The sequence below is a fragment of the Pseudonaja textilis genome, chromosome 3 (assembly GCF_049901715.1).
Source record: "Pseudonaja textilis isolate UNSWEBS1 chromosome 3, rPseTex1.2, whole genome shotgun sequence".
Taxonomy (NCBI): Eukaryota; Metazoa; Chordata; class Lepidosauria; order Squamata; family Elapidae; genus Pseudonaja; species Pseudonaja textilis.
The window spans coordinates 79,549,152-79,574,092 of NC_141992.1; the positions used below are offsets into that span (position 1 = coordinate 79,549,152).

General features: G+C 36.4%; 1 protein-coding gene across 4 annotated transcripts in view; it reads left to right on the forward strand.

Annotated features, from left to right (window-relative positions):
• DPYD (dihydropyrimidine dehydrogenase) overlaps positions 1-24,941 on the forward strand; it is a 641,531-nt gene that overhangs the window by 188,289 nt on the left and 428,301 nt on the right. For all 4 annotated transcript variants that reach the window (XM_087930179.1, XM_087930180.1, XM_087930177.1 and 1 more), the window contains 2 exons: positions 14,286-14,447; positions 24,531-24,727. In XM_087930179.1, the coding sequence (XP_087786305.1) occupies positions 14,286-14,447; positions 24,531-24,727 (359 nt within the window). The remainder of the gene's footprint in view (positions 1-14,285; positions 14,448-24,530; positions 24,728-24,941) is intronic.

A 24,941-nucleotide genomic window follows, 5' to 3' on the forward strand; every position in this document is an offset into this window, starting at 1 on the left:
GGAAGACAACAAACATAAAATTTTCCCCAGTACAGATCATTTGCTACTAAAGATCAGATGTGTATAAAAGATTTTTTTCTGAGAAGCTTGAAGGGATCATAATTTATTCATGCTTTCACCAAGACAAATCTTGTTAAAAAGCAAATGTTTGCTCTGTTGTAAAAGAAGGAAAAACACATGAAAGAATGCATGGCATTTTCTTGTTTATTTCTCATTTGTATTAATAGGACTTGCCCTTAACATGCCAGAGGCTAATATTATCATATCTAAGGGTGCATCAATCCTGATATTCCTTTGCCATTGCTTTTTTCAGTGGCTTTTTTTTAAAAAAAGACCCTTTCTTAAGTTGCTGAAAGGAATAGAAGCCCACATACTACTGTTATTAATCTACAGTACATACTATTTACCTGTACTCCTGTGCTACATTGGACAATTTCTATTTGTATTATATTACTGTTGCTATTACACTATTATTAATATACAACAGAGTTTTAATTTTTACAGACTCTCAACTGTCTTTAAGTTCTCTCCTTCCCTCCCTCCCTCTCTTTCTCTCTTTTTCTTACTGCCCATATTCATAATAGTTGTCCTTATCTATCTTCAGTTGCAGGAAGATGATACCTATGATAGTAGTCTTGCTTTCCAATTATATTTGAATTCTGAGGTTTCTGGACATGGGGAAAAAGGAAAGAAGAAAGGTAGAAACCAGCATATATAGGGTTTTGCAGATCCTGCATTTTCCCAAAATTGGTTGCAGAGAGAATATGAGAGGCTGGACAGAGGGTAGGAAGGGAAATCATCTTGCTTCTACTGAGAAACATTTCTGTCAAAAGAAAAACAATATTGGATTCCACCTGAAATGCAGATTATATCAAAAGAAGGACCTTTCTTGCCATTGGTAAAATATCAAGCTTTCCTATTTTGATATTTCTTTTAAAAATATTTGCTGGGTTCCTCATTTGCAGAGTTTTCAATTATTTGTGAATGGTGAACCTGAGTGTACAAAAAAGCCACCATCCATGGCATTTTATTTGTATTAAATGAATTTTCTCATGGATGATCAGTTTCTTTTTCAGGTTTTTTCAAGCCTTTATGCCCATGTACATCATCCATCATAGTTATTCTTCTACAATTTGAAAATAACAAATAATGGTTAAGTGGTATAATACAATTAGGCAGTGCTCTTATTTGTTCCCTTAGACCAGGGCTGTCAAACTCCTGACCCATGGACTGGATGTGTCACATGCTGGCCACGCCCACGTCCAGTTTAGTGAAGGGGAAAAAAGTCCCAGTATGTCACATGATGCCACCATGACGATGTGCATTTGACATCCTGCCATACACTATAGTGCAACATGTAATCTCGGAAAATCCCATTTATTTGAAATGAAACTTTCAAGCTTAATTAAAAAATATCCTAAAAGTACTTTTTGTAAGATTTAATCATATGTATTTCCAAGTATATATTCTTCTAAGAAGCATGTCTCTACAATCCAACATGTAATTTGTATTTTGTCTCTGTTTATACTGTATAACTATCTGTCTAAATTGTTTATTAATATGCTTATTAAATATTTTTACATATAAAAGATAAACATGAAAATATATGAAGCTATCTTGAAAAAAGATAAAAGGACAAAGGACAACACAGATTGAAAAAGAAAAAAGATAATTAAAAAACAACTACAGATCTTTAGAGTTACAAACCAACTTCTTTCTCCCTCGTTAAAATTACATTACATTCTCTTCTGTCTCATATTCAACCTTTTTTAATCAACAAATCATTTTTTTCTGATTTCAGCAAAAAGTTCTTAGGGGTTTCCAGTCTTTTATAAAAATGATATATAACTAATATTTAAAGTAAATGAAATCTTCATAATTGTCATTGGACTTTTGCTGTGAAGCTGGTGTAGTCAAAACAGTGACATAATTTGTGCTTTGTGTCAATGCTGGATAAATTTGGGCTCCTCAATTAAACATTATAAATAAACATGTGTCAAACTCTGAACGTTAATTAGGATGAAAGAAGATAAGATGGACTAAGCAGAAGAGAACAATAAATTCTCAGAGTTCTTTACGGAAAATACACTTAGGGTTTTATTTAATTTGGCCCTTACCCATAGAAAATTTATGGTAATTTTGGCATAAAGTCTGACAAATGGATCTTGTTTATCATTTTAAGACAGGTGGAAACTGTACAGTTAGTTCTTTCAAATTTATACATAGTTCTTTTCCCTCCTATCTTTTTTTTTTGCTTAACATCTGTAATGAAAAGATTTCTGTCAGACTTAAAAATCTGCACATTTTAGTAGGTCATATGATTTGTTCATTACTCTTGAATGGATAGATTTTAATTTTCTTCATTATTTTTCTTTCACTTCCAGCAAATTTCATTATTGTTTCTTTCCTTCACCTATCCACCATTGTTACTTATCTGATTCCCATTTCAGAATCTCTCAGATTGCAGTTCCCATCTATGTAACTATGGCAGCTACTGACTCTGTGGCTGAGGAAGGTGGGACTTGTAGTCCAAAAATAATCTGGGGCATCAGGTTAGAAAATGCTACTGTGGCTCCTGGTTATGCCAACTTTTCATTTCATTACCTCCTTCATGCTCTCTTTGTCTCTCTTTTTATTTATTATGGTGCTTCCTTCTCTCTTCCCCTTCCCTCTGTTTTGTGTTTAATTCTATCATTTAAGATTTAAAATGTAATGAAACATAGACGTTAGACACAAGAGGGCCTGTTCTCAAAATGACAGCTCAAATTGTGCATGCAAATTGGAGGCTGTGTGTGAAAGTCTGTACTCATTTGCACAAGCCATGCGCGCTCATGCATGCCATTTAAAACTGCTACATTTAATTTTAATAAGTAGGGCTTCAAGAAAATGTCTTTAATTTTAGAGGCAGGGTAGATGTCACCTACATGCCACTAAAAATTGTTGCCAAAAATCACCTGCCAGAGTTCAGAAGCAAAATGATACATGGAATCATTAACACGAAGAACTGATTTTTTAAAAAGAAAAAACTTACAGCTGCTATGCACTGGGTTATAATTACATAGAAATATGCATTTTAATTAACCTTTCTAGTAGGATTTCTGAGGTATGGGAATTTTTTTTAAAGTTGAGTTTTATTGAGGGTTTTTTCCTCCCTGCTCATCTTGATCTTTTTCCAGGTCACTAAGTACAAATGCATTCAAGAGAAAAGTAAGGGTGTTGTTAATGTATTTGAAATACTGACTTTTCTTAAGATGTCTATCAGTACTTAATGTACTAGGATGGCTGACAGCTGGTTTTGGTTGCCATAGCGTAATTATGTAGAAGAGACTGTCTCTATGACACTGCTTCAATGAAAGAATATCTCTCATTCTAGATGACAAAGACTAAATGACATTACAAGAACCAGCATACGGTTCTTATTCTTTAGCTGTGTAAAACTATAGCACTGTTTTGATGATGCAAGTCAAATGATGTGATGTAAAGATCAATGGCTAAAATAAAATATATATTGATAACCTGTCATAGTCTCCGTTCATGTGTTCTACCTCTTCCTCTATTGTCAAGAAGCATATTACTAGCAGCATGCTATCTAAAATAATGTTTTAAAACTCATGATTTTTAATTTCCAAATTAATAGCAAGAGCAAGAGACTTTATACATTGCTTCACAGTACTTTACAGCCTTCTTTAAGTGGTTTACAGAATCAGCATATTGCCCCCAACAATCTGGGTCCTCGTTTTACCGACCTTGGAAGGATGGAAGGCTGAGTCAACCTTGAGCCAGTGAGATTTGAACTGCCAAATTGCTGGCAGCTAGCAGTCAGCAGAAGTAGCCTGCAGTACTGGATTCTGACCACTGTGCCAACCATGGCTCATAATTTATTCATCATCTTCCTAACTCTGGTTAGTTAATTACTTAATTAGATTAATGCAGTTTCCTGGTGTCCTCAAAGACAAATGCTTGTCACCTCAAGTTGTCCCTAGCCATGGACTAGTTGGACTTGTTCCAAGAATAATTTTGCATTTCTTTTTAGTCCATCCATCCATCCACTCCATCCATTATCTTCTAGTTGCCTCAATGGTAGTCATTTCTTCCAGTGTATAATCTAATTGCAACTTCTGGTCTTCCGCATAATTTGATAAACACCAGTTTGTACACAGAAGAAATAGATCTACAGAGGATGCTATAGCCATCACTCTTCATACTACTTTGGCTCATTTGGAACAGCTTGGGAGGGCTATGTGAGGATACTTTTTGTAGATTTTAGCTCTGCATTTAACACAATACTTCCACATAGACTAAGGTCTAAACTTATGGATTTTGGACTTTCTTATTCAATCTGCCTTTGGATTATGGATTTCTTGTCTGGACTCTCTCAGGGAGTCAGATTAGGTAATCATACATCTTCAGCCCTTATTCTTAACAAAGGTACACCTCAGAGTTGCGTGTTGAGTCCCTTACTGTATACTCTTTATGTGGATGACTGCATTCCCACTCACACTAGTAATCCTCATACTAAATTTGCACTTGATGCAACAGTGGTGGGACTCATTTCCAGGGGGCGGGGGACTGAGTCTACCTACTGAGATGAGATGGACCAGTCACTTTCGTGGTGTGGAGACAATAACTTGGTCCTTAACACCAATAAGACCAAGGAACTTTTAGTGGATTATAGAAGGAACAGATCAGTCATCCAGCCCTTGCTTATCAATGGAGACCGAGTGGAGCAAGTGGCCAGTTTTAAGTTTCTGGGTGTTATCATAAAAGAGGATCTGACCTGGGGTGCTCACATTGCAGCACTGGTCAAAAGGGCCAACAACCAAATGAAAAACTGTTGGTGACCTTCTGCGCAATTTGCTGTGGCTGCGCCTTTCTTTGTTTCCCCCTGGGAGAAGGAGGACGCAGCCAACGGAGGCTGGAGCAGCAGCGCCACTTGTTTTTTTTTCTTTCTCCCAGGGAACACACTGCTTCCAGCCTGGCCTGGCCAGTGGGTGGGCGGCCGGCCGGCCGGCCCTTGAGGGGCATCTTTACTTTGCTGGGGCTGAGAGGGGCGGCAGAAGTGCCCATGGGCGGCAGTAGTGCCCATGTGCAGCAGCCCTGGTACTTCTGCCCGCCATGTCCTCCCTGAATACCACTGCTGTGGACGTTCATTTATTTCCTTTCATCCCCCAGGACCACCGCCACCTACATCCTCCTCCCCAGGGGAAAGGACGAAAAGCACGGGCGCAGCATGCTCTGGCCTCCATTGCCTTCTTCCTCCTTATCCAAAGGGAAAGGAAGTAAGGCACAGGCGCCGCATGCTCCGGCCTCCATTGCCTGCATCCTCCTTCCCCCCCGGGGGGGGGAAGGAAGAAAGGCATGAGTGCAGCCACTGCCCTCCATCGCTGCCCCCATCACCACCTGCTTTCTGCTTTCTCGTGCTGCCTGCTGCTCTGGAGCTCACCAGACCATTTTGACCCGATCAGACCAGGTGTGTGTGCATGAGAGAGAGTGGGGGCTGGAGTGGGGGGGGGGGGCGCTGCCTGTTTTCTTCCTTTTCCCCCTACCTGCTGCTGACTGGAGATCATCCAAGGCCAGGTGTGTGTGAGTGTGTGTGTGTGAGAGAGGGGGGGTGGAGTGGTGGGGGGACCCTCATTTTCCTCCTTTTCCCCCACCCGCTGCTGACTGGAGTTTGTCCCAGACCAGGTAGGGGTGTGTGTATGTGTGTGTGTGTGTGTGTGAGAGAGAGAGAGAGAGTGCTGGAGTGGGGGGTGCCACCCATTTTCTTCCTTTTCCCCTGCCCGCTGCTGATTGGAGATTGTCCCAGACCAGGTGTGTGTGTGAAGGGAGGGGAGAGGGAGAGAAAGAAAAAGAAAGATCAGAAAGAAAGAAAGATAGAGAAAGAGAAAGAAAGAAAGGAAAGAAAAAGAAATGGGAAGGGAGAGAAAGAGAGACAACTCTGTGCTATTATTTTTAATGTTTCATTATTTATCATGTATTAATATTTTACACTACACTACATCTAGAGTGAATTTACTGCTTTTCTTTTACTCAGGGCTACCACATTTTTCAGGAATTTACATCAATGTCTGGTCCAGAGCATAAATATGCGTGTGTTTATTTTGTACATCAGTCCAGCTTAATATGCTATTCCTGGTATGTGATATTTTGTATACAGACAGAGAAAGAAGCACTCATGATCTTTGACTTAGGCTTACTGTCAAACTTCTGCCATAATAATTACTGTTTTGAACAGGTTGTATTGGCTATTTTATATGTGAAATTATGAAATATATTTGAGTAGAGATCCTAGGAAATGTCAGAATGACAGAATAACACTTAGAGTCACCTTGAGGGAACCCTATACCATTTCAGAGAAATGGCTGTCCAGTCTTTTCTGAAAAACTTCCAGTGATTGAGCACCCAGAACTTCTGGAGACAAGCAATTCTACTGGTTAATTGTTCTCACAGTCAGGAAGTTTCTTCTTAGTTTTAGGTTGCTTCTCTCTTTGTTCGGTTTACATCCATTGCTTCTTGTTTGCATTCTGCTTCTTTGGAAAATACAGTATATTGCCCCCACTTCTTTGTGGCACCCCTTAAAAGCCTGTTGCCTATCACACTCTTGGGCAAAACATGTGAGCCATTTCCTCCTTTCAGTGATCCATGAAAGGGCATCTATAGTATGTAGATAATAAAGTCAGAAAAAGGTGAATAATATTTTTACAGAACTATAGATATGTTGAGGCTGGGTGTGACAAGGAATGGCTGGGAGGGGAGGGGCCAGACGAGGCACCCCTTGACGTGAGTCACATTGATTTGGCCACACCCACCCAATCACATGACCAAGCATGCCCACCCAGTCACATGACCACAAGCCACCCCCACCAAATAAGCCACGTCCACAGAACTGGTAGTAAAATTTTTTGAATCCCACCACTGATTGCACTCTGTATGGTTTGACAATTGCATAGTGGCAGATAAGACAGCACTTCAGAGGGTTAATGTCATTGCCCAGAAGATCATTGGTTGCCCTCTCTCCTCTTTGTAAGAGCTTTATAGCTCCCACTGCCTTAAGAAGGTTCAAATCATTCTTAAAGATCCATCTCATCCTGGGCATCCTTTTTTTGAACTATTACCATCTGGTAGACGGTACAGGACAATAAAAACAAGTACATATAGGCTGAAAAACAGTTTCTATCAAGCCAGTAACTATATTGAATTCTACTGTATAGTGCAATATTAATGCAATATTGGGTTTTCAATTCAATTATATAGAATGTGAAGGATGTGTGTTTGTGTTTTATTTTTCTAGTTATAGTGTACACTGGAGATGGTATTTAATTTCGTTGTACGAGGTGCAATGACAATAAAGTAAACCAAAGTCAACTAAGTAAGTAAGTAAGTGAGTGTTTGCTTTCAGGTCATTGCCTTGAGGGAGTAGTTTTTATTTGATGCAGGATGATGATGATGACGATGATGATAATTTCTATTAATGCATAATTCAACAGTATCTATCTTTTGTTGCTCACTGTTTCTCATCATCCAGCTTGCACAAGTTTACATTATCACTGGAAAACCATAGCTTTAACTATCTTATATTTGTTGTCATGGGAATAACCTGATAGTTCATGATCTCATATAATTCTTTCTTCGCTATGATTATTTTTTATTATTATAGCACATTGTCCATCTTTAACTATTCTTGAGACCAAGAAAACAAAACACTTTTTTTTCCTTCCTGTTCCCACCCTCCTTTTCCTTCTTTTTTCTTTTCCTGCACTTTTTACATTTTTATTTTTTTAAAATATTTTTCTATACCATGTGAATTGTATTAGTTTTATCTGTATACTGTAGTCTTCGATAAAATTATTAAGCAGCATAATCTTATTTCTTAAATTATGTAATTGTCTAATTTAATGTATCATATTCCTGCTCTAAGTTCTTATGTATCTGAAATATTCAATTTAGGTTGTTGTATTTTATGTTTTCCTTGGTTCAGGCTCTCCCATTCTAAAACAATTTTTCTTGAAGCTTAGGGTAGCCATGTGTCATCTCTTCCAAATCTACTTGTGAGTGCTTAGCGTTGTTCTATAGACACTAGAAGAGTGGCTTTCTGGTCTAGGATCATTATCTGACACCGAAATCTGTCCAAACATTTCAACATGTCAGACTTTATACAGGCCAGTAATAGGACTAAAATGGCGGCAGGGCAGAGTTTTAAGAATATAATACAACTCTGATAAGGTACTAGCAAAAGCTTTAATGAAGAAAATGACTCCTGAAAACTGGATTCAGCTTCCATCAATGGCAGTCCCCAAATTCAAATCCTATATGTCTTTTTTCAGATCTTTAGATCTTAAGGGCAAAAACCACAGAAATGATTAGCACTTGTACATTATTATTATAGCAGTCTGGTCTGATCCTTGGCTGTTTGCTAGCCATTTCCATGTAGTTTTCTTGTCATCAGTACTTCCCTGCCTGCAGTGATTCCATACCTAGTTATCTGCAAACGACTTTAGCTAAAGGGCTAAAGCTAAAGGAGGGTTATTTTTAGTAATAATGTTGGAGAATTAATTTGGTTTGCACTTTAAAATAGTTTGGTCCAATTCAATCAAGTTGCATGATTAAAATGCATTGAAAAGCATGAAAAGAAAAATGTATATATAATTTAAGTACATATAAAGTGTACTTGACATTAAATGCTAATACAGGTAAAATACATGATTTCTTTTTTATTCCCAACACATTACGCAGACTTTGTCAGATGTTTTTAAAAAGAGATATATGACTGTAATAGAATAAATTTGTCTTCTATAAATTTGAAAGTTATAGAAGCCAGAACACAGTTTCCCCCATCCCTATTTTGGAATAACAGCAGCGCCATAGCCCTTGCCTTCTAACTTGAAAGGAAGCTGCACTGAATACAGTGACATTTGTGTTTGAATATTGTCCCTATCAATATTTCGTTAAGCCATTTTTTCAAACAACGAGCCGCACATTCTAGTTTATTAAACTGTAATTTAAGCCAGCATGGTTCATTACTTCTTTGCTTCTCTCTTTAAATGGTAAATAAGACAGAGGTAATTTAACTTGATGTTTATATCTGGGATCACAGTTTATTGGTTAGAAACTCGCCAAGGTTCTTTATGAATTTAAAATTAATTTTATATCATCATCATCATCATCGCCATTGTCTACCCACTGCAGGGTGAAGGCCTCTTCTGCATGTTTCCAACCAATATGGTCTTGAGTTTTCTTTTGCCAATTGGGCCTGCAATAGTTCCTGATGTTGTCGATCCGTCTTGTTTTAGGTCTCTTTTCTGGATGCTTTTTATCGTGGAATCCAAATGTTACATATTGACTTGTTAATATACAGAACATAATCTTAGGTTTGGATATAATTCTTCCCTCTTTAATGACAACCTGTAGAAACCTGCTATTTGTTAACTCAGTTTATAGTTTTATGAGCCATGTGATTATTTTAATTTCTTCTTCCAAGTGTAAAAATGATAATGTGGGGGGGTGGGGGTGGGGGTGGGGGTGAGAAACCTCGGCAACTGGGTGCTCCAAAATAGGGAGCTGCTTGATATCAGCATACTTTATTCAGTGTTGTCTGGACCTTCTTAGAGAGAAGACTTTGCCAGGACAATGATTTTGAGCTTTTTTGTGATTAAATCTTTGATCTTTGTGTGGATTAAATTCTTTCATCTTTCCTGGATTAAACCAATACTAGCAAGTGTATGTGAGGAAGGGATAAAAATATGCTCCTTTGTTTGCAGTAGAAAGTAGGGACGGAGAATATAATTGGGGACTATTTTGAAGACATTTATTTCCAGCTCCTTCTCTTATTGCATTTATGTATACTGTCTTAGAAGGAAAGTTTCATTAAAATTAGATGGATTTACTTTTATGAAAAGACTGCTTTGGGCTCATTGATAGATAATGATAGGCATTCCTTCTATCCTAATTATGTAGAACATATAGTGATGAAGTCTAGAAGGCATTATATAGGGGGAGAATGTATTATGTATTTGAAAAAAAAAAACCTACTGATCACAAAATCTCTGCTGGATGCATATGTAATATGTGCCGGAACTAGAGGAAAATCTACATGGTACGAACATTTCCTGATAGAAAATGTAATTTCTTCTGGTCTAACAGTTATTGATCCACCATCTTTTAATAGGTTTTTCCAAGTAAAAACATTCTCATTCACATGCATATTATGTAATGCTTCCAAGTGGTACATGCAAAGATCTGCCTCTGTCTGCTACCAATTATTGATGTCTGTTTAAGACTGGCTTCTATTCTTTTGGTTACCAATGCAGTACTAATTGACATTTTGATAAAGGGAAGCACGAAAATCCTGTCCACTTAGATGCATATTTTGCTGTGGAATTGCCCAACAGAAGGCATTTTGTAAACAAAGCATGAACAGGCATCTGTTAAATCAAAAACATTTACAAAGCATTCTAATATGTAAGGCTCTTTTCATTCATAAATAATGGGAAGAAGTGGACCTGTTTGAATAACTGTAATTCATTTTTGGTCCTATCTTGCAGGTACAGGCTTGGAATCCAGCTGCTTACTTCAGTTAAATCTTCTTTGGAGAACCTGGCCCATATTAAGGAGGGCTGTGGTGCCTGCACTAAGCCGGCTGACTGACTTCTTAATAAATAAGAATATGTCTTGCTTGGTCTTTTACAGAGTTCAGAATTTTGTAGTTGTTAACAGGAAGCAAAACAAAGGGAATTAAAATTGAGGAAGAAAAGAGGGGCTAGGTAGGAAGCTGGTTGTAACTCAATTCCCTCTTGTACAATGGAGTGAATAGTTCAGAGTACCACAGCATAAATTCAGCGCCAGAAAAGTAAACACAGATGACTGAGGCTTCATTTAACTTCTTTATAAACATATAAAGTAAATTTTACAATACCAGTTGTATATTTCTCCAACATGGAGCAAACTCAAACAGAAGCAGACATGTTACAGGTTCAGAGCAAAGCAGCAACTCGGGAGCTCACAAACAGACACCAGTTTCACTTTAGTTCAGCAGGCAAGCAAGCAAGTTAGTTTCATTTTCAATAGACAGACTCAGAGCTTAACAGAGCTGCAGAGGCTACTTCTAGTTTCAGTTTCCAAACAGTCCTCATTGGCTGACTTAGTTGCTATGTCTATTCATTGCCTGACCAGTTCATGAATATACTCTGACAAATAGATGCTTTTCAACTTCCCCTTTTAGGGCTGAGGTAGAATGAGTGGCCCAAAGTCACCCGACTTTAAGCCTATGGAAGGATTGGAATCTGGGTCTCCCTCTTAAGCAAGCATGTTAACACTACACCCTACTAGCATTCTCTTTCTCTCGAATATATGCATATTTATTTACTCATTAAATTTATACGCTGCTCACCTCCCTGACAGACTATGGGTGTCTTAGAAAAAAGTAAAAAAGATAAATATACCATAGAAACAATTCATTAGAAAAAAACCTAAATAACAATAGATGGCACTGGAATGAGATCTTCTTACCTCATCGATCATCTCCATTGGTGGGTGCCCCCAGCAGGGCCCCAGGCCAACTGGCAAGACCAGGTTGTGATACTTTTCGAGAAGGCCAAAAGGGTGGGAGCAGTTCTCACTTCCAGTGATAGAGCGTTCCACAGGAAGGGGGTCACAGAGGAAAAGGCTTCTCTCCTTGATCCCACCCATTCTTTAGCAGATGATGGCCATAGCAGGTGCCTTTCAGTGGTATGAATGGAGCAGGCGAGTCCCATTGGATAACATTAGTCCTATTGATATGCTTATATGTGCAGTTGCATAAGACAGAAAGGAAGTGCGTGGTAGATATGGTTGTAATGAATTTCAATCCTTGTAAAAAAGTTATTCTATTATTTCATACAATCTAGGAAAAAAAATATGAGGAATCATATTTTTCAAAAAATATGGGTCACAGGCATAAAGACAACTGGTTAGTTCTTATACTGTTCTTTAGATTTTGCCTTTTAATTAATATTAATATCTTTCATTGTTTTCGTGATCTCTGAAAGAATTTAAAATAGTGCTAAAATATACCAATCACAATGCAGTTCAGAATTCACTTGCTGTAGTCTTCTTTAATTTGTTTGCTATATTACTCTTTAATAAAATGGTAGCTCATAATGCATACTTCCAAGTGGTTACATAGTTCATGTAAACTATACATAATAGGTCTAAATGCAATGAATAATGCATCTTGGCATAAATTTAATCACAATAATAACCCAGTAACAGAGCAAAACATTCAACATTTGAATTTACATAATGGAAGAATTCTAATGAAGACACCACACAAGTAAATTAGTACATGAAAATTTGTCTTTTAACTGTTAGATAATTAATTGGTTTTAACAGGAAAAAATAAGCACCTGTTGAATAGGTTGCAGAGAGCATTCTATCAATGCATTAAAATGACTCCACATTTGCATGGGCTGATTTGGCATTTATAAGTAAATACCTTTTAAAATTTCGCTTTAGTGTAAAAGACATCTGGTTTGATATTTCAACTTTCATCGTGCACTAAAAGACTCTAACATTCTGACAAATAAATTGAGTTATATTTTCATGCATTGCTTCCTTTAAAATGACAATATGTAACTTGATGGTTACCATCTAGATTAGCTAGAATGTTAATGTAAGGCAGTTTGCAAGAATGATGGAACAAAACTAGCCCACTCTCCATCTGTTTCTTTTTTCAATCAATGTGCCCGAAGCTTTGAAAACAACTTATTGCTTCACATATTTTAAAATTAATCTTTTCAACAAATATTTTGTCAAAGCTGCTTAATAGTTTCTTCCAATTTTCTATTTGTCATAAGAGAGAGTGGACAATTGAATAGAGTGTATCCGTGAAGTATAAAAATGTAGAAGGCTGCATGTGTATTTCTGGCTCTTTCTTTGTCTCCAGAAGTTGACCAGCTGTGAGTACAGCTGCTTCAAATAATCATAGATAACCAGTTATTTTCTTCCATAAATTTAGAATATTGATTTCTTACTGAATTCAAAATGTTTTCCTCAAACATACAATACTCATTCATTGCACTAGTCATACAGCATGTACTGTAGCTTGCCTGATTACAAGATTTGTTATCTCGTATGTTTTCATGCAAGCTTCCGCTTCTAATTTATCTGGTAGTTTCTATGATAGCAAAACTATTTTCTGTACTTTTCAGCCTGGTTTGTTTTCTTGTCTTGTTCATGATTTTTAAACCAGACTCTTCTGGATTTTAATCTGATTAAATTTCTGACTGTAGCTAGGACCTTCCTGTTGAAACTGCCATAGGACAGAAGAACTGAAGAAAGAAACTAGGGTCTGTGAAGCCCTGGGGAAATCAGTTTAAATGAGTATGAAGATTTATTGCCAGCTTAAGATCTCTACAAGAATCTGACCAACTATCCATTAAGGGAAATGAGTAGGAGATAAAAGAGGCATTCAAGGTGTGCCAGACCTAGATCTCTTGCAGATGCACAGGGACTCCTGACTTATGATTTCATATCAATCCAATATACTGTATTGGAAAAGACTGCTCTAATAAGAGCAATATTTGGCATGTCTTTCATTTCAAACTGCAGATTTTGGGGTGGTGGTGGAATTCCTCACTATATATTTTCAGATATTGTAAATAATATATTAGGCTATACAACACTCAATTGTTGATACAAAAGAAAATACACTTATTAGATGATGAGGTGTTTGGTGTGAGGCAAACCAGCATGAAGCTGCCCTTAGTCTCTCCAACAGCTGATCTGACTGAATCTTTGGTAATGTACCAACATTGTGTGTCTGTTTTATACATTAATAAGTCTACTTTGCCAAAGGTCAGTAGTGAAGCTTACAGATATGCGATCAGTAATAATGAGAGGAAGTATCTTGATAGATCTTTCAGATGAGATTAATGTTATGAGCAAAACTGTATTATCTTGCAATTTTATCTAGCTAATTGATTTAGGATTGTAGGGTGCCATTTTAGATGCTTTCACAGGTTCTGTATTATTTCTATGTAGAGATAATTTTGCTATGAATAGATGGGGAAGAAGCATAAAATCCATCTCAGCTAATAAGAAAATTTCAGTCTTTAAAAGATGACGTGATTGAGAGTGGATTTAAAAATCTGTAAGAATAGGTAATGTGTTTTTTTTATAAAATCATATATTATTGTAAAAAAATGGCTAACAAGCACATGTTATACAGATAAAATGATGCAAGCAACTTGTCTAACATTCTATATTTCCTCTAATATGAGATTGCAATGGTTTATTCCCTGTTCCTGCAGAATTACTATGGAGCTGCCAAAATGATATTTTCTGACAATCCACTGGGACTATCATGTGGGATGGTGTGTCCAACTTCTGATCTTTGTGTGGGAGGATGCAATTTATATGCCACTGAGGATGGACCAATTAATATTGGTGGACTGCAGCAATTTGCTACAGAGGTAAGTAAAATGTATTTAGATAGTTCTATTTTTCCTTCTTCACTTTGCATGAGATTTTTCAGCAGTTCTTTTTTTTTTTGGAACCTAATTAAAGCGGATGTGATAAGATTCCTTTTCTTCATATAGAACACAAAGCAGAGAGTTACTAGCAATTAAAAACTAGCTTTATCTTCTAAAGTAAGCACTGCACAACAGTTATAAAAATATCATTTATTCAAGTTTTCAGCCCCACATATAACTTTCAGGATAGATTTACAAGTGTAAAGTTAAATGTTTATTAGATCTACACCAAGTTAGTTAATATTGATTTTTTTTTTTTCATTTTCATCATTATTTCAGTTACCAAACTAAGGTTCAGCTACCATAGTCTGGATTCAAAATGTAATACTTCAAATGGAAAATCAGAGGTATTAAAATGTCTCATTTGTAAGAAAGAAAAGACTCAATAGGATGCTAAGGCATTAAAAAAGAAAAAAGGCAGGATGATGCCATTATTTGAAAAATCCAATGTTTTAGTCACCTGAATATCAGGCATGGAATATTTGAAAATGACTTTGAAATATTCTAGCCCCAAATCATTAACATCCTTGAAGGTAATAATTACAATTTTTAACTTTGTTTTCAAGAAACATGGTAGCTAGTAGTGATTTAATAACAAAATATATGTGCTGAAAAGATTTATACTCAAACTACAACATTGATCTGTATATGAAAAAATGAGGTATAGCAAGGCGTTTTCACAATATTACGATATTTTATTTATATAATGAATATACCACTCTCATTTAAATAAGGTTGAATTTTGTAAGCTTCGATTTTTTGTTAAAACTTGCATGCTTTATGAAATAAATTTTTCATTCAATTACAGACAACATGCTATGATAATGAAATTGACCTTATTGGTCTTTGTTTAAACTTCAGACACTTACAAGTTTGTGCTGAATTTGTTATTATATAGTGTTCTACTCACAAACCCATTACACTATTATTTTTTGGAATAAGCAACATTACCAGGCACAGTATGGAATAAACAACAGTAACCAAATAAATTCAAGGATGAGATCGGCTAAACAATCCCATGTGCCCCTCTCTCTATTTTTTTTTTAATTCTTTAAACTTCTCACCTTTCTACATTTTATAAGGATTTCTTCAGCTTCGTCAAAACTCATTTTTGGTCTTCCCCTTCCTCTCAGTTCCTTCCTTCCTTCTTCATATAATTGCTTTCATTCAAATCTCTATTCACTCCTTCTGTGTTGCTGTACCACCTCCATCAAGGTTTTTCATACTGGTCATGCATTTTTCTATTCAGTATACAGTCATTCAATACATATTCATTCTTAACCCTATGTCTTCTTGTTTTATTATCCCCTGCTCAAGTACCCAATTCTTATTGTATTCAACTTACTTTTATGATGTCATATCAGCTCTCATTATCATATAACAAAATAGGCTGAAGCTCCTATTCTGCACTCATTTGCATAGCTGTTTTCACTTATTATGACTAACATTCATTCTTTGCAAAAGTCCACAAGTCCATTATTCATTCCTTTCTACCATCGTTTTCAGGGTTTACAGTTTTTCTGTTTTTGTATTTTTAATAAACATTTTAGAAAGGCACACAAACGCATCTTTATCCTTTCTTTTTTGCCATGTATTACTTATTGTTGTTCTCTCCATGCTTACTACCAAACACAGCTACTTTGATCTTTGACACATTAATTTTCAGATCTATAGCCCTTACTGCATTATGTAATTCCCTGCAAATTATTTAGGTTCTCAGTCATTCACATCTGCATACAAAAGTACATGTACGTTCATGGCAAAAGCGTTTCGTTCAATTTCACTCTAGCATCACCATCATTCCTATAAAAATCTCTAAATACTCCTCCCAGCATTATGTTACTTTTCCTTCATCTCAGATCATTTCATCATTTTTATTTTTCATTGCATGCATCTCCTGGAAGCCCTACTTTAAACTTATTCACCCTCTTTCAAGACATTTTTTTATCTTTTACTTGCAACTTTTAATATTAATATTTTTTGACCACAGTCTCTCTCTCTCTTTCACCTTCTTTTTCTCTCTCTCTCTCTGTCTGTTTGTCTCTCTCTCACCCACACCCATACCCACCCACCCACATACAGAGGAGAGAGACTCTTCTACCCTTTTATGCTGGAATGATGTAAAAATCTATCTCCTTCCTTAAGGACTGGGATAGAGAGAAGTTGGAATTGAATGGCTCTTTTGGTCGTTCCATCCCATTCCATTCTACAGGATCAGAGCAGCTTCATTCACATCCATTATGTCCTTCCCCTTTCTTAGTTTCACAGATATACATTTGTTTTTCATTCTTTCATTTCATGATCTTTACTTTAATGAGTTGTGGTGGCGCAGTGGTTAGGATGCAATTTTGCAGGCTAATTCTGCCGACTGTCTGTAGTTTGATTCTCTCCGCTTCAAGGTTGACTCACCTCTCTGTCCTTCCAAAGTTGGTAAAATGAGGGCCCAGATTGTTGGGGGTAATATGCTGACTCTGTAAACTACTTAGAGAGAGCTGTAAAGCACTATGAAACAGTATATAAGTCTAAGTACTATTCTTATTTGTATTATTAATATACAAACAAACAAACAAATAAAAAAATATTGCTGCCTATCTTGCCACAGAGCAACTCTGTTATTACAATACATTCCATGTCTCAATTTTTCATATATCACAACTATCAACTATACTGTTTTCATAGTATGATAAAGAAAGCATAGATAAAGTTACTAGCGTAGAAATGTTTGAGCTACATGCAGCATTCCCTGCTAATAAAAAGAACAGTCCTAGTCAATTTTGGTATATATTGGTCAGTGTGATACAAATTCAACAAAATACTAATTTTTCCCCAGTATGTTCACATTATTCTATACAAGCTAAGATTACTAATCTAGAGACTGTCTTAAATGCCGTTATACTGTTGTCTGCTTCCTGTCAAGAAGGACATGCCTACTGATGCACATTCAGAATGCATATAGCTTGCTGCTTTCATTTTTCAATATGCCAGTCCTGACCTTTTCTGCTTTGGGATAGGTTGCTCTTTTACTTCTGCATTTGCCAAGCTTCTAGATTTTATCTATTTACTCATATAAAATCTCGTAGGTGTCTGCGGGTGGGCAGGTGGGGAGGGGAGTTAAGTAGCAAAAGGTGCAACATGATGCTTTGATGCAATCCTACTCCTTATATACTAATATCTGGGCACAGAAGTATAGAAGGTAGGATTTGCATTGCAATATTAAGACATACTTTTCATCATTTTTGCATTGTTGTGGCTAGAATATAGGTGCATATGCATATTCCATCATCATGATTCATATCCAAGAAACAACATAACTGTGCAGTAATTTGATCAAATGAGAAATTCCCTTAATAAGCCAAAAATAAACTGAATGGGGAGATATGCCAGTATTATTTTAAGCAAGGATTGAATAAAGTTAAGAGCCATCCAGTTTTAATTATTTGGGAGAAGCCGTGAAGATCTAATGCAAATTTGCAGTCCAGAAGACTTAATACCCAGGATACTGAAATAGCTGGCAGAAGTGACTTCAGAACTTTTCACTGTATTTTCTTGGCTACCTGATTCAAATTCTGGAATTTGAATCAAGTGCAGTAATGTGATAAATTGAGAAATATCCTAAATGAGCTAAAAATAGACTAGATGGGGTGATGTGCCTGTATTACTTTAGGAGCCATGGTGGCGTAGTAGTTAGAATGCAGTATTGCAGGCTACTTTTGCCCACAGCCACTAGTTTTGAGCCCGATGGGCTCCAGGTTGACTCAGCCTTCTATCCTTCTGAGGTCCATAAAATGAGGGCCCAGATTGTTGGGGGATAATAAGCTGACATTGTAAACCGCTTAGAGAGAGCTGTAAAAAGCACTGTGAAACAGTATATAAATCTATTGCCACATCAACTACTTCTCATAGGCCTTGGTTTCCTTCCTCTATATCATTCTGATAGCTCTCCTCTAAGCATGCTTCAACTTCTCTTTGTCATTGTCAGACATGAACAATCAAATCCACACACAGAGTCCAATTAGCTGTTTTATTGCTTAAGCCTACATGCAGGAATCTTCTCAGACTGATAGAGGGGTATTAGACTTCACCCTTTTGTGCCCGTGTAGGGATTCCAGATTAATTGGACTCTTCCCACTGTCTTGTCCAGTGTCTCTAACAGTCCTCTTTGCCCAAAACTGAATACAATATTCCAATGATCTGGATGCTGCATTTCTGTTAATGCAAGTAATATCTGTTAAGACTTCACTTGTGTCTCTTTTTAGTTCTAATGTGATTAGTAGGAAAAAATTATGCCCTGATGGATTTTCGTAAATATGTACAATTCTTCTTGAAAAATCTTTATAAACCTATTAAAATGCTGTGGTCTAGCACAATGATTGATATTGAAACAGGCATAGGATAAATAGCTCAGAATGATTTTCATCACATAATTTTAAGTTTATTTAAAATGATCTATTGGTACCAAGGCTCTAATACAATTGAGCAGTATAGCACTACTACATAATTTAAAATGCATTCAAGTATATACGTGTACAGATAGATATTAGAATGTGTGCCCTTTTTATAGCTTGTTCATGTTCATAACTTTTGTGAACTTTAGATATTTTGTATTGGGTTCTCATTTTATATATTATAGAAATTATAGAGGACAATAATCTGTCATATTTGAATCACATTTCTGTAATATCCAACAAGCAAAATCTTTCAGAATTAAAATATTGAACTTTTTTATAGCTATTACATTTATTGACAGATATCTTACAGTAGATAGGAATATGGCAAAAGACAAAATACTAATAATACTGTAGCCTAATATAATGTGGTGAATTGTGTCTGAAAAAAGCTTCAATTTCCAAGTTTGAATCCAAAGTATTTTAGAGGCAGTACATTGGTTTTTATTCATGATTACTCATAATTTCTTTTGGAAGATAGTAAAATTGGAGGTCATCTGTGTATCATGTTGTACTAATGAACTCCATTGTTAAATTTTATCAGTTAAAAATGTGAAATATAGGTAAGAAAGAAACCTTTCTAAGTAAATAAAAAGGGAGCCATGTGAACATTATTTCCTCTCATTAATCTTGAATCTTTTCCCAGTGAATCTGCCTCATTAGATGTTCTCGCATCTAATAATAATATAAGGGGGAAAAACTTTTTTAAAATAGATAATCTACCAATTCAGGTCTAATTCCCATTGTATGAATTGTTTCAGTAGTTTGAGAAGATTGGGGCTACAACAATAGCTTGGAGACTCCATTCCAGGCAACATAAAGGCTTCCTGTAAACTGATCAAGGTTATCATCAGTAAGGGTAGATAATTTTCTTTGACTGATAGTTTATTCGCTGCTATCAATCTTTTGCTGCTCCATACAGTTGAAAGGAGGTATCCAGAATGGCTTGAACATAAAGTACCAAGAGCCTGGCCACATGTTCTATCCTTCATTTAAAAAAAAAATGTACAGTAGTTTCTTGGCTCCCATGTTAATGCAGAAGAGATCTCTACAGACTGCTAACCTGTAATGCACAGGTGTTGTTGCAGGAATTTTTTTCTGCAGCACTTTCTCTTTCTCCCTATTAAGGTTCAGCTCTTTGCTTCTCAATACACCAACACAAATTGTGATGGAGAATTCCTCTGTAAGCAATTAGAGGATTTTGTAGTACTCTTGGAAGCTCAAAGTAGTCATTGAACTACAGTCTCAAATCTATGTGCAGCCTTTCCTAAGCATGGAAAGGAAACCTGCCCAAGTACTTAACAGTGTTGTTATAAACCAATTAAGCTGGGTTAATCCCTTTGTCTTCAGTGTGGCAGTTTAAATGGTTTGTGGTCCTTGCTTTTTGTGCATCGCAAGATTTACAGCCCAATTGAAAACATACTGTGCCAGCAGATTAAGTGCATAGGGTGGGAAACTTATTGACTAGCTGTACCAGGAACACAGTACAAAACAAGACATCATGCTGGTATTGCAGGTAGATAAATGCAAATGTTCGGCATCAAGGTGGTGCAAACGTAAATCATTATGGTTGATAAGCATCTTTATTTCTAGCATTTACTTTTTAATATTTAAATTGGCCCCTTTTCTTTTTAAAGGCATACAACTAATCCAGTGATTACAACCAACCTTACATTTAGGTTTTGTGGAACTTTGCAGAACACAGTATGTGAGTAGACTTAGGAGTTGTGGAAAAGTTCATTCAAAATTGATGTGACAGGAGATGTTAAAGAATACTGAGGTGCTTGCTGTGTTGCCTGTGAGATTCTCAAGAAAGAAAGAGAAAGAAAGGGGAAGAGAAAGGAAGGAGAGAGAGGCAGAAAGAAAGAAAAAAGAAAACAGAGAGAGAGAGAGAAAAAGGGAATGAAGGAGAGAGAGAGCGATCTACGCATACCTGGAGAGGAAGCTAGGCCTCACTTGGATGAATCCTGGTCATCCTATTCCTCATTTTATATAAAGAAAGAAAACAACTTAGAGAAATAAAGCATGCTGAGCTTTCCATCCCCATTTTTGTACATTTTTGTTTCTTACTTTAATTATTTTTACAAATAAATCAAGATGGGGAACATATCCACCACACCTTCCTTCTCCTATTTTCTCTACAACAATCTTATGAGGCGAATTGGGCCGAGAGAGAGTGAATGGCCCAAGATCACCCAGATGGATCTCATGGCTAAGGTGGGACTAGAACTCATGGTCTCCTGTTTTTTTTTTTAGCCATGTGCAAACTGGCTAGAAAGACCAAACTGTCTCTCTTTTTTTTTTTTTTTTTCTATGTAAGAAAGTAATGTGTTTGTGTATAGCTGGACTCATTCTTAAAATTGACCTTACTTTTGCCTCTTACCTCCTGCCCCCATTGCTGGAATAAGGTAAACAGTGGTGTTACTGGAATTTAATTTTAGCACTCAAACCAAGTTTTATAAGTAGCTTTTTTTCTGCTATGTTCTAGTCCCCATGAATCTACATCTCTGCCAACATTCCTATCAAAAGTTCTTCTCTTCCATCGGAAGCCTTTGTAAGTTTCCTTTTTCAAAAAAATCTAAAACGAAAATGCTATTGCAGGGCTCACGCATGGTTTCTTGCTCTGAGCTGTTTGTCATCCACTTTTTAGTTTTCTGCAGATACTGAAGCAGTGGTAGCCATAAGAGTTTCAGAAACTTCTTGTACTATGTATCATTCGAATCCTCTCACTTCTTCTCTGTTACTTAAAAAGGCTCCAGGCTGATCAATTCTTTTCTTTTCGCATATATTTCTCCAGATACTCTAAAACGTAATACTTTTGGTATGGATGGTGTGCTGGTTTATTGCTGCTTTGTGAGCCACCTAGCATTATTGTGCATAAAATTAGCCGCCAAATATATGAAAGTTTCAGAAATAATAAAGTTACCTATCTTCATATTTTAATACAAACCCCCCCCCCCCAAATTTATTTACACTCCAGTTTGCTTTTTTTCCCCCTTCACCTAGTGTCTCCTCTTTCTTTTCTTGTCTAAGAACATTGAATAAATTGTTCTCTCAACTTCTTGTGCATTTGTATGAAATAATCCCATCAATTCATTTCAGGCAGTTTTTTGTGGCTCATTTTACTAAGTCCACAATGGCTTATTTCATCAGTATTTTGCTGGAAGCAAAGGAAAATCATCAGTGTCAATGCTACCAGAATTTTGTCATGGGGTTTGATACCCTCAATCTATTAGTTAAGGTGAGAAATTCACTGAGGGACTTTGGTCCAGTTGGTTTCTTTCAACTCCACTTAATCCATAGAGTTACTGTTATGGAGACAAATAGGAGGAGGGAGCTCAATGTTTGCCACTTTGAGTTTCTAAAGGAAAGGCTGGATATAACTAATAGTTCAATAAACAATTATTGTATCCAATAGAAGAGAATATCTGTACCTCAGGGTTGAACTGTTCCATTCTTGGTGCTCTCTGAGCTTGATTGTTTTCTTGCAGATGTTTTATTAAGGGAACTTACCAAATTTGCAGATGATACTAAACTGGCAGGAATACCTAACACCCTAGAATTTAGGCTCAAGATCCAGATGGATCTTGACAGACTTGAACACTGCGCCTATCTAAGAAAATGAAATTCAGTGTAGAGAAAAGTAAAGTCCTTCACTTAGGCAAGAAAAACCAAAAGCACACACATAGATTGGGTGAAACCAGGCTTAATAGCAGTAACTGTGAGAGCGATCTTGGAATCTTAGTGGACAACCAGCTAAATGTGAGCTAGCAGTGTGCAGCGGCAGCCAAAAAAGCCAATGCAGTCCTAAGTTGCATTAACAGAGGAATTCAATCAAGATCAAGTGAGGTACTAATACCACTCTATAAAGCCTTAGTAAGACCACACCTAGAGTACTGCATCCAGTTTTGTTCACCACATTATGAAAAAGATGTTGAGACTCTAGAAAAGGTACAGAGAAGAGCAACCGGGATGATTAGGGAATTGGAGACTAAAACATATGAAAAACGGTTGCAGGAACTTGGCATGGCTAGTCTAGTGAAGAGAAGAACCAGGGAAGGCATAATAGCAGTGTTCTAATATTTAAGGGGCTGACACAGAGAGGAAGGGGTCAATCTATTTTCTAAAGCACCTGTAGGCCAGACAAGGAATAATGGATGGAAAGTGAACAAGGAGAGATTTAACCTGGAAATAAGGAGAAATTTTCTGACAGTGAGAACAATCAACCAACCGAACAGCTTGCCCTCGAAAGTTGTGGGAGTGCCATCATTTGAGACCTTCAAGAAGAGATTGGATCCCATCTGTCAGAAATGGTGTAGGGTCTCCTGCTTGGGCAGGGGGTTGGACTAGATGACCTACAAGGTTCCTTCCAACTCTGTTAATCTAATCTAATCTATTACCTGACTAGGTAACATCATGAGTGCAAAACTTGCTGGATGTTTATATAGAGAGATTTGCCCTGCTATTCTTGTGAGGATTCAATGCTGGATTGGAAAGACATTGCAAGAAAATAAATAAGTTCCCCATTACCACTTTTTGATGGTAGTCTTGCAAATGGGAATGCAACCACTGCAGAACAGTACCTCTTATTCCCAAATTCCAAACAATTCCAGCTGTTTAACATGATCAGTGGTATCAAATGCTGGTACAAGTTGGAAAAAAATCAACATATTGGAAGTAAAGTCCAGCAGGAATCTGAAAGGTTTATAGTTCCTTCTTGCAGTAAAAGGGCTAAAATGCCACAACAATATACTAATGTTGCAACAGTACGAGAACAGTATAATAGCATTAAATGAAACAATAATGCATAATGAAACAATAATGTAAAATGTAAAAATGTAAAAATGCAAAAGCATGAACTAAAGGGCAGTGAGAAAATGCATGCAATCACTGGCTGAGTGATTGCATGCATGTGCAAGTGATCAAGTGATTAGAAGATCTTTAATATTGGTGCAATTTATTTTCAGGAAAACTTGCTTTAGTTGATTCCTTAACTTTTCTCCTCCTGTTTTGCTACATGTGCTACTTCATGTCCAGATTACTTGAAGACAAAATCTTCATGAGATTTTTTTTGACCAAGCACATTAAAGGCAAGCAGCCAAGAGATTTTAAATAGCTTTCCAGTTGTTTCCATCAGTAGATATCTAACAGCATCTCAGAAGCATAAATGGTCCATTTAAAATTCATTTGAGAGTAAATAATAATAATACTATATATGTTTGTCACATTGAGTTATTTATGAAGTAATAAAAGCAGAATTTAAGAAATCCAGTAAATATAAATAAATAGGAAACACTCCTCCACAAGCTTATTCTGAGTATCAGAACGTTATATGAGTGATGAAGATTCAGACATATCTCAGACAATTAACTAATATATTATTAAAAGTTTTCTAAATTAATTGTTATCTTCAATTCATGATAGTGGCTTAATAATAAGCCTATACCGGATGATGAATATACGGGTCATCTCTTGAGATGTAGTGGCCTACTTGGTGACTTAATACCATTACACATATGCCAAAGAGATACAAGCGCTCTTCCCTTTTTGTTAACCATTTAAGTATTTCACTTTTCAGATATTCAAAGCAATCAATATCCCTCAAATTCGAGATCCCTCTTTGCCATCACTGCAAGATTTGCCCGAATCCTATCGTACCAAGATTGCTCTTCTTGGAGCAGGACCTGCGAGTATAAGTTGTGCCACATTTTTGGCTCGATTGGGCTATTCAGACATCACCATTTTTGAAAAGGAAAATTACGTTGGTGGTTTAAGGTAATGTTTCATCATCACCGTTTGAAATAAAGCATTCTGAAAATCACATAGATGTTATTATATGAGTGGGAACTTAAAGATGATTTATTTTTGACTTTTTAAAAATAGTAGTTTTTAAAATAATATTGTAACACTGATGAAGCTTTTGTATAAATTTATGTAGTGTTTCACAAAGTCTCTGAAACAATGAATCACTAAATAAATATTCAGAAAA